The 12,418-nt window shown below is 41.9% G+C and overlaps 1 protein-coding gene across 4 annotated transcripts in view; it reads left to right on the plus strand.

The window, feature by feature from the left end:
- The window catches only part of zbtb40 (zinc finger and BTB domain containing 40), a 124,318-nt gene that overhangs the window by 36,915 nt on the left and 74,985 nt on the right, over positions 1 to 12,418 (plus strand). For all 4 annotated transcript variants that reach the window (XM_060852192.1, XM_060852195.1, XM_060852193.1 and 1 more), the window contains 2 exons: positions 842 to 1,040; positions 2,418 to 2,554. In XM_060852192.1, coding sequence (XP_060708175.1) covers positions 842 to 1,040; positions 2,418 to 2,554 — 336 coding nt within the window. The remainder of the gene's footprint in view (positions 1 to 841; positions 1,041 to 2,417; positions 2,555 to 12,418) is intronic.

The following is a 12,418-nucleotide window of genomic DNA, read 5'->3' on the forward strand; positions in this document are numbered from 1 at the left end:
CTGCTTATTGAAAATGCTTCTTCAATTTCAATTTTTTTTGGATCATCCAAAGTTGCTGTGTGTTCTAAGTTCTGTTGCACGATGAACTGGAGCTCACAATACTGTGAAAATGGGTAATTCGCTTCATGACAGCTGTAGCTTATTTTATCTGACAAATTAATGCATATTCTCTTTGTTTTTATATATGTCAAGTTTGATCTGCTAAGCGTGTGTATTTAGCTTGTTAATATTACAGTTTAATCATTCTGTATTTAATATGTGGTTGTCGTCAGATGATCTTGTGCAGCAATATTCCACACTCTTCTTTTAATTCTTCAAGACAATCTCAAAGTTGGAACTGAGAAAGTGTTCCTTTCTATAATGGCTGATCAGAATTTCATCTACTCTATCTTTTAACCCATTGCACCGCCTCACCATTCTCAGTGGAAATTTAAAAACGGTTTAAATTTTTAAAAATTAACAAAGGTGGAACCTGTAATGTATGTAAGCTTTTAATTCAACTTCAGTGCAGTTTCAGTTGCCTTGTTAATGGATTCATTTTTGGAGTTCTGTTGAATATCAACAATGGGTTCTCTGAGCGAAGTACAGCTGGCAAGTTGGAGTAGTAAATTGCCATTGTTCTTTTTCTAATCTTCATTAAATGCTAGGCACAGTAACTCTGGCAGTGCAGTGCCAGCCAGTTTTGTTGCTGTAGTTGCTATGGTACGACAATCAGCAGCCAGTGAAAATGCACCACACACTTACTTGTGAGTACTGCAACTTCGCTTTTGTGTCGAGGTGTTGCAAAGGTGCCACATGTGATTTGAAGTGATTTAATATTTAACATTTTTGTTGCTGACAGAGTATTGAAGATCTTATTAAAGAAAAAGATGTGGTTGCCTGTGTCAGCAATTTGATGGAAGGAGTACTAGAGAAGCAAACATTGGCAGCCCTCACAGTCTGGAAACTGCTCATCCGAATGAAAGAAGGCATGCCAAAGCTGCGTGCCCTGCTAGATAAGCTGCAAAGAGAATCGGAAAGTCTCCGACTCATTTTATCTGGTGAGACTAGAACAAGATTGTCAGTTAATGAAATAACCCACCTGATGAAAGGGGAAAAGGTGACTCTTGAGAGCTACTCTGTTTGAAAAAGTACTTATATTTGATAATAATGAAATGCATTATAATGACCAATTATTGGCTCAATTTTTATAAATATTGTGATTATGTATTTTATTGAGAGTATGTTTCTATTGTTCATGGTATTCCCTGCAATCCTGCTTGAAAAATCTTTCATGTAAGATGGCTTATTTCTTGCTATGGTTTATTTCCCAGATGAATCTGTTTTGAGTTCTTGGATCAAAATGGGCAGGAAAATAAACCAGAGATTTATTTGTTCCCTTTTTTGAGAAAGGGTTTAAAGATTCAAATCTGCCTCTGTAATTTCTAATGTGGTGCAACAACATTGCACAGCCTGCCAAAGATCTCTGCAGATTCTGAAATTTGGAGCTGAAAGAATACTCCATAAACCATTGGCCGATGCTGATGCTTGTATCCAAAAGAGAAAATGCTGGAAAATCTCAGCAGGTCTGGCAGCAACTGTAAGGAGAGAAAAGAGCTGATGTTTTGAGTCTAACTGACCCTTTATCAAAGCTTGTATCAATTGAAAAATGTGTTGCTGGAAAAGCACAGCAGGTCAGGCAGCCTGAAGAAGGGCTTATGCCCGAAACATTGATTCTCCAGCTCCTTGGATGCTGCCTGACCTGCTGCGCTTTTCCAGCAACACATTTTTCAGCTCTGATCTCCAGCATCTGCAGTCCTCACTTTCTCCTTGTATCAATTGATACAAGGTAACAAAACTAAGCCAAGAAAATTACCAGCTGTGATAGCAGGTGAATGTAGCTGTTTTTTGATAAAGCCTGTGTTGGTCAGGGAAAAGTAATTAAGCACACAGTTCTGTACCATAAAAGTGATTTCAGGGAAAGTTAAGAATCCTACTGTGTATGACCAATAACAACAAAAATATGTTGATTCAAATTGTTTACAAATTCACACACGTCTGAAACAATACATGCTCCAGTGAAAGCTTGCCCAATGATGTTCATCAGCATTGAGATTTTAGATATGCAGGTGATCCTGGTATTGACAGCGACATTTAAATTTCTGATTTAAACGTTCATCAGCTTCTGTGTTAGGTTTACGGAACAATTTGTAAGAGAAGTAATTATCATTGGCTCCACACTGATCTCAGTTATTCAACGTGCTCAATTCAGCAACAGCAGTGGAATCACAGATGTGAAAAATTGGTTGATGTAAAGTTTCTCATGAATGTTGTTTTAAACATTTGTGTGTTTCAATCTTATACACAGTGTATTTACTTCAAAATGAGACTTCTTGGCTGAAGGTATAGACTGACTTTTATTTCCTGATCTTTTCTAGTGAATGACGAGGAAAGTAAAGCTGTGGACATTTTGAAAAGACATAGAAGGTTGATCACTGATGGAATTGACGATATCAGTCCACTTCTGGATTGTTTGATGCCTGGTGTAGAGAATCTTCCAGCTGAAACAATAGAGGTGTATTTCATTTATATGTTCAGTGCCTTAATGCGAATCTATGTTATTTCCTTCAAGAAAGTGTCATTGAACAAACTTAAGAATAAGTTCATGTTTGTCAATCTTCTGTGGACTGTCTCATAGAAGTTAAGAGTATTTGTAGCCCTCTGGTGAAATGGGCTTAAGGAGTATGAAATACTTCGGCTGTGATCAGATTCCTAGCTACTTAGGGTTTAATGTTAGAAGTAGAGTTGGTTGGAGCAGATTCAGGTTCTGGGATATCCAAAGCTGAAGTGTGGCAATATCAGCACTGACGAGAAAGTGTCATTGCAGTGTGAAGAGATAATATAAGCTACTTATTGTAAATAGTGAGCAGGAGTTTGGGACAGAGTAGTTGATACACTTTCGATGGCTCAGTGGTTAGCACTGCTGCCTCACAATGCCAGGAGCCCAGGTTTCCTCCAGGTGCTCTGGTTTCTTCCCACTCCAGAGATGTGAAGGTTGCTTGAATTGTCAATGCTAAATCGCCCATAGTGTTCAGGGATGTGTAGGTTAGGTGAATTGGCCATGCAAAATTGCCCATAGTGTTCAGGAATGTGTAGGTTAGATGCATTTATCAGAGGCAAATATAAGGTAGGGGAATGAATCTGGATGGGTTACTCTTCGGAGGGAGAATGTGGACTTGTCAGGCCAAAGGGTCTGTTTCCACACTATAGAGATTCTAATTCTTAATCCAAGAAGGAGCAGCATGGCTTATGGGTATTATCATGAGACTATTAATTGAGAAACTCAGCTAGTGTTCTGGGGGCTCATGTTTGAAAAGATAACGAGAATTAAGAATTTACCGATGACAAAGGAACCATTGTTGATTGTCAGAAAAACCCTTCTGGCTCACTAATGTCCATCAGGGAAGGAAATCTGTCATCTTTGGCTGGTCTGGCCGATAGGTGACTGCAGACCCACAGCAATGTGGTTGACTCTCAACTGCCCTCTGAAATGGCCTTGCAAGCACTCAATTGTACCAATTACAATGAAGTCTCACCAAAGAAATGAAAACTGACAGACCACCTGGCACTAACTTAGGCACTGAAAAAGACAAATGCAGAAAAAGTCCTGTGAACCCTGAAAAGTCATCCAGTTGGGGCTAGTCCATATTTGGGAGAGCTGTCTCACTGACTAATCAAGCAATAGCCTGACATTGTCATACTCACGGAATCAAATCTTACAGACTATGTTCAAGACATCATCTCATCATTCATGTATATGTGTTGTCCCACCAGCACGACACAACCAGCAGAGTTGGCTACGTGATGTTATACCATCAGAAGGGAGTTGCCTGAGGGCTGTCAACATTTGCTCTGGACTCCATGAAGTCTCCTGCTTCAGGTTAAACGTAGACAAGGAAGTTTCCTGTTGATTACCATGTACTGTCCCCTTTCAGCTAAGGAATCAGCACTTGAAGCAATCACTGAGGGTATCAAGGACACAAAAATCAAGATGGGGGATTTCAATATCCACCACCAAGCGCACTTGGCAGCAGCACCACTGATCGAGTTGGCCATGTCCTAAAGGACATAAACTGCAAGACTGGGTCTGTGGCAGGTGGTGAAGGTACTGACGAGGGGAAAGCATACTTGACTTTATCCTTACCAGTTTGCCAGTTGCAGATACATCTGTCCATAACATTATCGGTAAGAGTGAGTACCATGCAGTCCTTATGAAGATGAAGTCTAACTTCACATTGAGAACAGCCTCTATCGTGTTGTGTGGCACCATCACAATGCTAATTGGGACAGACTTTAAACAGATCTTGCAACTCCGGACTGGGCATCGACGAGGCACTTTGGGCCATCAACAGCAGCAGAATTGTACTCCCACATCATCTGCAATCTCATTGCTTGTCATATCCCTCCACTCAATAATTGCCTTCAAGTCAGGATACCAACTTTGGTTTAATGGAGAGTGCAGGATGGCATGCTGTGAGCAGAGTAGGCATACCTAAAAATGAGGCATCAGTCTGGTGAAGCTGCCAAACAGGACTCCTTGTGTGCCAAACAGCATGCGCAACAAGTGATAGAGCTAAGTGATTCCACGTGCAACAGATCAAATCTAAGCTATGCAGTCCTGCTGCATCCAGTCATGAATGGTGGTGGACAATTTAACAATCATTGGAGGAGGATGCTTCACTAATAGCCCCATCTTCAATGATGAAAGAACTCAAAACATCAGGGCAAAAGGTAAGGCTGAAGCATTTGCAGCAATCTTCAGCCAGAAGTGCCAAGTGGATGAATGTTCAGCAAATTTGATTCACTCCATGTGTTATCAAGAATTGCTTGGAAGCACTGGATACTGAAAAGGCTGCAGGTCCTGACAATGTTCCAGCATTGAAAGTGAAGGCTTGTGCTCCAGAACCTGCCCAACCCTAGCCAAGGTCTTCCAATACAGTTAAAACAGTGACATCTTCCCAAAAATGTGGAAAATTGCTCAGACATGTCATATATGTAAAAACAAAGAACAAATACAACCTGCCAATTACTGCCCTGTCAATCTACTGTCAATCATCAATGAAGTGATGGAAGGTGTCACCAACAGTGCTACCAAGCAGCATCTGCTCAGCAATAACCTGCTCAATGATGCATAGTTTGGGTTCCGCCAGGGCCACTCTGCTTCTGATCTCATTATAATCTTCGTTCAAACATGGACAAACGAACTGAATTCCAGAGGTGAGGAGAGAGTGATAGCTTTTGACATCAAGGCTGCATTCAACCGAGTGTGGCATCAAGGAAGTCTAGGAGAAAGTGAGGACTGCAGATGCTGAAGAGTCGAGAGTCGAAAAGTGTGGAGCTGGAAAAAGCAAAGAAGGTCATCCGAGGAGCAGGAGAGTTGATATTTTGGGTATAAGCCCATCATCAGGAATGTGGAGGGGGAAGGGGGGTTGAGAGATAAATATGAGGGGATGTGCAGGAAGGTAGGTAGGATGGCGATAGGTGGATGCATGTGAGATTATTGTGATAGGTCAGTGGGGAGGGTGGAATGGATAGGTGAGAAGGAAAATGGACAAGTAAGTCAGGTAAAGAGGGTGGTACAGAGTTGGAGGGTTAAATCTGGGAGGAGGTGGTGGTCTGATAAGACTGTAATCAATCGGAATCTATGGCAAACCCTCCAGTGGTTGGACTCATACCAGGCAGGTAGGAAAATGATTTTTTGGATGTCAGTTATCTCCAATCTGGGACATCTTTGCAGGAGTTCCTCAGGCCCAAACATCTCTGCTGCTACCTCAATGACCTGCCCTCCATCATAAACCTAAAACTGGGGATTTATGCAATCATCAGTGAAATGTTCAGCACCATTTGCAACTCCTCAGATATTAAAGCAATCCATGTCCAATTGCAACAAGATTTGGAAAATATCCAGGATTGGGGCTGCTATGTGGCAATTAACATTCATAGAATCCCAACAGTGTGGGAGCAAGCCATTCAGCCCATCAAGGTCACACCGACCCTCCTAAGAATACCACACCCAGATCTATCCTATCCTTGTAATCGTGCATTTCCTATGGCCAATCCATCAAACTTGCACATCTTTGGACTGTGGGAGGAAGCAGGAGCACCCAGAGGAAACTCACGCAGCTACAAGAAGAATTTGTAAAATCCATGCAGACAGTCACCTGAGGCTGGAATCGAACCCGGCACCCTGGCGTTGTGAGGCAGCTAACCACTGAGGCTCTGTGCTACATCATACCACGTAAATGCCAAGCAATGACCGTCTCCAATAAGAGATGATTTAACCACCACCCTTTGACATTCGAAGGTGATACTATCACTGACCCTCCTACTATCAGCATTGTGGGGGTCACCATTAACCAGAAACATACCTGGACTTGCTACATAAACACAATGGCTACAGGAGTAGGTCAGAGGTAAGCAAGTAACTTGCCTCCTAACTCCCTGAAGCCTATCCTCCATCTATAAGGTACAAGTCAGTACTCCCAACTTGCCTGGATGAATACAGCTCCAACAACACTCAAGCTTGATACCATTCAGAACAAAGCAGCCCATTTGATTGGCACCACATCGCAAGCAAGTACTTTGTCCAACACTGATGACCAGTAACAGCAGTGTGTATTATTTAGAAGATGCATTATATAAATTCAACAAGTTCCTACCAAATCCATGACCACTTCCATCTAGAAGGGCAAGGCCTGCAGATACATGGGAACACCTGCAAGTTCCCTCCATGCCACTTCCATCCTGACTTGGAAATATATATTTCTTCACTGTCACTGGGTCAAAATCTTGGAGTTCCCTCCCTTACAGTATTGTGGATGATGATATTAACAAATGGGTTTCAGTATTATGAAGTTAATTTAGAAAATTTGTTTGAATCTCAGAATGAATCTACACTCTGGGTTGAGATGGATTCCTGTTTGCTGTGCATCTTGTTATTTTTATGGGCCCTATTGCTCCCAATGTGGTGTACAGGCCCTGAATTTTCAGGGTGGTTTTTGTGGACTTCAGATTCAAGAAGGCAGCTCACCAACTCAAGGCAGCTGCAGATCGGCACTAAATGCTGACAGGCAGCAACACCCCTGTTACATGGGTGAATAAAACAAAATTGATAATGGGTCGTGTAAGCTTATTTAGATAGGCATATTTTTCAGTGATTAAATGTTTTCCTTGCCTATATAGTATTTAGAGATAATGATATCCTAAATCTTAATAGAATATTCTAATATTCTCCATTATAGAGTACTTTGAATTATTCAGATTTAGGAATTTGTGACTATATACAGCAAAATATAGTCGAGACCACTCTCCCATATAGCACGTTCCAAAGTCCAACAACACTCTGAGTAAAGAAGTTTCTCCTCATCTCACTCCTGGCTCTCTTGCTGACCATATTGAAATTGTGACCCCTGGTTACTGACATACCAACTGGTGGAAACAGACGATCCTTCTTTACCCTGTCAAAATTGTTCATACTTTTGAACATCTCAATAAAGTGGCACAGTGGCTCAGTGGTTAGCACTGCTGCCTCACAACGCCAGGGTTCAGTTTCCACCTCGGGCAACTGTCTTTGTGGAGTTTGCATATTCTCCCTGTGTCTGCATGGGTTTCCTCCAGGTGCTCCAGTTTCCTCCCACAGGCCAAAGATGTACAGGTTAGGTGAATTGGCCATGCTAAATTGCCTGTAGTGTTAGGTGGATTAGTCAGGGGTAAATATAGGGGGAAGTGGGTTTCTCTTCGGAGGGTCAGTGTGGACTTGTTGGGCCGAAGGGCCTGATTCCACCCTATAGGTAATCTAATCTAAGGTCACCTCGTAAGGTCACCACATATGTAGAGTCAGTATGGATAGAGCTGAGAAGTTCCAAGGGTAGAAAGACCCCAATGGGACTTATCTACAGGCCCCTTAAACAGTAGTCTGGATGTAGGGTGTAAGTTGAAAGAGGAGTTGAAATTGGCCTTTTGCAAAAGTATTACTACAGTTGTTATGGAGGATTTCAACATGCAGGTAGACTGGAAGAATCAGGATGGTACTTGAGCCAAAGAAAGGGAGTTTGTGGAGTACCACCAAGATGGATTCTTAGAACAGCTGGTACTGGAGCCTACCAGGGAGAAGGCAGTTCTGGATCTGATGTTGTACAACGAACCGGATTTGATCAGAAACCTCGAAATAAAGGAGTTATTAGGAGGTAGTGACCATAATATGATGAGTTATAATCAGCAATTGGAGAGGGAGATGGGGGAGAATTGGAAATGTCAGTATTGCAGTTGAACAAAGGGAACTATGGAGCTATGAGAGAGGAGCTGGCCAAAGTTCAATGGTTCAATACCCTAACAGGGATGGCGGTGGAACAACAATGGCAGGTGTTTCTGGGTATAATGCTGAATGTGCAGGATCAGTTTATTCCAAAGAGGAAGAAAGATCCTAAGGGGAGGCAATGGCGACCATGGCTGATGAGGGAAGTTAAGGACTGTATAAAGATAAAAGAGAAGGTATACAACATAGAAAAGATAAGCCGGAAGCCAAAGGACTGGGAAACTTTTAAAGAGCAATTCAGGATAACTAAAAATGCAATACACAGAGAAAAAAATGAGGTACGAAGGCAAACTAGCCAAAAATATAAATGAGGATAGTAAAAGCTTTGTTAGGTATGTGAAAAGAAAAAAATGGGCCCTTGAAGACAGAAAGGAGTGAGGTTATTATGGGGAACAAGGAAATGGCAGAAGAGTTGGATAGGTACTTTGGATCTGTCTTCACTGGGGAAAGACACAAGCAATCTCCCAGATGTAATTGTGGCTGAAGGACCAAGGGTAATGGATGAACTGTAGGGAATCTATATTAGGCAGGAAATGGTGTTGGATAGACTGTTAGATCTGAAGCCTGATAAGTCCCCGAGACCTGATGGTCTGCATCCCAGGTACGTAAGGAGGTAGCTTTAGAAATAGTGGACGCTTTGGTAATCATTTTCCAGTGATTAGTTCCTGCGGATTGGAGGGTTGTTAAAGTTGTCCCACTTTTCAAGAAGGGAGAGCGAGCGAAAATAGGGAATTATAGACCGGTTAGCCTGACGTCAGTGGTGGGAAAGATGCTGGAGTCAATTATAAAAGGTGAAATTACGACTCATTCGGATAGCAGTAACAGGATAGGTCACAGTCAGCATCGATTTATGAAGGGGAAATCGTGCTTGACTTATCTTCTGGAAATCTTTGAAAATGTAACTATGAAGATGAGCAAGGGAGAGCTGGTGTTTATAGTGTACCTGGACTTTCAAAAAGCTTTTGATAAAGTCCCACATAGGAGATTAGTGAGCAAAATTAGGACACATGGTATTGGGGGCAAAATACTGACTTGGAGTGAAAATTGGCTGACTGACAGGTAGCAAAGAGTAGTGATAAACGGGTCCTTTTTGGATTGGCATGCAGTGACCAGTGAGGTACCACGAGATTCGGTGCTGGGATCGCAGCTGTTTACAATCTACAATAATGATTATAGATGAAGGCATTAAAAGTAACATTAGCAAATTTGCTGATGACACAAAGCTGGGTGGCAGGGTGAAATGTGAGGAGGATGTTATGAGAATACAGGGTAACTTGGACAGGCTAGGTGAGTGGACGGATGCTTGGCAAATACAGTTCAATGTGGATAAATGTGTGGTTTTCCACTTTGGTGGCAAGAACAGGAAGGCAGATTACTATCTAAATGGAAAAATTGAGGACTGCAGATGCTGGAGATCAGAGCTGAAAATGTGTTGCTGGAAAAGCGCAGCAGGTCAGGCAGCATCCAAGGAGCAGGAGAATCGACGTTTCGGGCATGAGCCCTTCTGGCTCATGCCCGAAATGTCGACTCTCCTGCTCCTTGGATGCTGCCTGACCTGCTGTTCTTTTCCAGCAACACATTTTCAGCTATTATCTAAATGGAGTCAGGTTAGGTAAAGGGGAAGTACAACGAGATCTAGGTGTTCTTGTACATCAGTCAATGAAAACAAGTATGCAGGTACAGCAGGCAGGTGAAGAAAGCTAATGGCATGCTGGCCTTCATAACAAGAGGAGTTTAGTATAGGAGCAAAGAGGTCTTTTTGCAGCTGTACAGGGCCCTGGTGAGACCGCACCTGGGGTATTGTGTGCAGTTTTGGTCTTCAAATTTGAGGAAGGATATGCTGGCTATTGAGGGAGTGCAGTGAAGGTTCACAAGGTCAATTCCCGGAATGGCAGGACTCTCATATGTTGAGTTTAGAAGGTTGAGAAGAGATCTGATTGAGATGTATAAGATTATTAAATGATCGGACACTCTGGAGGCAGGAAGCATGTTTCCACTGATGGGTGAGTCCAGAACCTGAGGACACAGTTTTAAAATAAGGGGTAGGCCATTTAGAACAGAGTTGAGGAGAAACTTCTTCACCCAGAGAGTGGTAGATATATGGGATGCTCTGCCCCAGAAGGCAGTGGAGGCCAAGTCTCTGGATACTTTCAAGAAAGAAATGGATAGTGCTCTTGAATATAGTGAAATCAAGGGTTATGGGGATAACTAGGAGAAAGTGAGGACTGCAGATGCTGGAGATCAGAGCTGAAAAATGTGTTGCTGGAAAAACGCAGTAGGTCAGGCAGCATCAAAAGAGCAGGAGAATAGACGTTTCGGGCATAAGCCTGAAGAAGGGTTTATGGTCGAAACGTTGATTCTCCTGCTCCTTTGTTGCTCCCTGACCTGCAGCTTTTTTCCAGCAACACATTTTTCAGCTTGGTTATGGGGCTAAGGCAGGAACAGGATACTGATTGTGGTTGAGCAGCCATGATCATAATGAATGGTGGTGCTGGCTCAAACGGCCGAATGGCCAACTCCTGCACCTATTGTCTATTTAAATCTTTCCTGTTCCAAGAAGAATGAGCCCAAATTCTCTAATCTTTCCTTCTGTCTAAATTTCTTCATTCCTGGTATCATTCTAATAAGTGTCCGTCGAACTCTCCCAGGGCTTTAATATTTTTGATTAAGTAAGGTGCTCAGAAGTGAACACAATGTGGTCTGAGCAATGATTTGTATGGGTGGGTAGCATCTCATCCTTGCTTTGAGGTAGAACATATATTTATAAACTCGAGGATCCTATAAAGCTGCTTTAACTGTTCCAACTTCAACGAATCATGTATGTATACACCAGGGTCCCTCTGCCCCTGTACTCCCATCAAAGTTATACCATTAAGCCTATATTGCGTCTCTGTGTTTGTTCTGCCAAAATGCATTAGCTCTCATTTCTCTACATTGCAATTCATCTGCCAGTTTGGTCAGCCTGTCAATGACCATCTGGAATTGCTCAGCGTCATCCTCGTAATTCGGTCTTCTCCAAGTTTATAAATGTTGCTGTCAGAACCCATCTCCAAATTGTTTATATTCATCAGAAAAAGCAAGCTTCCTAATACCGATCGCTGGGGAAACACCACTTTTGATTTGTCTCCTATCTGAGAAATGTCCATCTATACCTATTTTGATGGTACTGATCATAATTCAGTTATTTTTAACCTAATCATGGAAAAGAACAAATGTCTCACATAAGTTTTAACTGAAGTTAAAGCCATTCTGTTTTACTGAGCTGTATGATTTAGCAAAGGTTAACTGGACGCAGTTCCTCAAAGATGAGTCAGTGTCACAGCAGTGGGCATTCAAAGGGGAAATTGAACAGGTTCATAGTAGACATATTTCCAAAAAAAGAAGGTGGGCTGAGAAAACGTAGAGCCTTCTGGATATCAAGGCATTTACAGGGCAGGATGTGAGAGAGTAGAAAAGTTTACATCAGGCACCGAGAAATAAATACTGCAGAAAGCCAAAAGGAGAATAGAAGGTGAAATCAAAAAGGAAATTAAGAAATCAAAGAAACGGCATGAAAGTACATAAATTAAAATGAGGGAGAACTAAAAGATGGTTTATCAATACACTACAAATAAAAGGATAACTAAGGATAGAAAAGGACCCAAAAAATATTTACAAAGGTAACTCGTGTGTTGAAGGCAGATTGGATATGATTGGATATCAAGTGTGTTGTCATAAAAGGTGAAATTATACATATAATGTAGTTCCAAGAAGAATTCCAAATAAATGTAACAAGAGAGAAAGTATTAAAGTGATTAGCATTTCTGAAAGTGGTGCAGTCCTCAGGCCTGGATGGAATGGCAGATGGGGTTTATTCCAGATAAATATAAGGTGTTGCACTTTGGGAGATCAAATGCTATGGAAAAGTATAATTAATGACAGGACTCAACAGCATTGCTGTACTGAGAGTTTTTGGATTTAAAGTCCATAGCTCCTTGAAAATTTGCCACACATGTTGCTAGGGCAGTAAGAAATGTGTATGGCATGCTTACCTTTGTTGGTTGGGCGTTGAGTACAAGAATCAGA

The sequence above is a fragment of the Hemiscyllium ocellatum genome, chromosome 37 (genome assembly GCF_020745735.1).
Source record: "Hemiscyllium ocellatum isolate sHemOce1 chromosome 37, sHemOce1.pat.X.cur, whole genome shotgun sequence".
NCBI lineage: Eukaryota > Metazoa > Chordata > Chondrichthyes > Orectolobiformes > Hemiscylliidae > Hemiscyllium > Hemiscyllium ocellatum.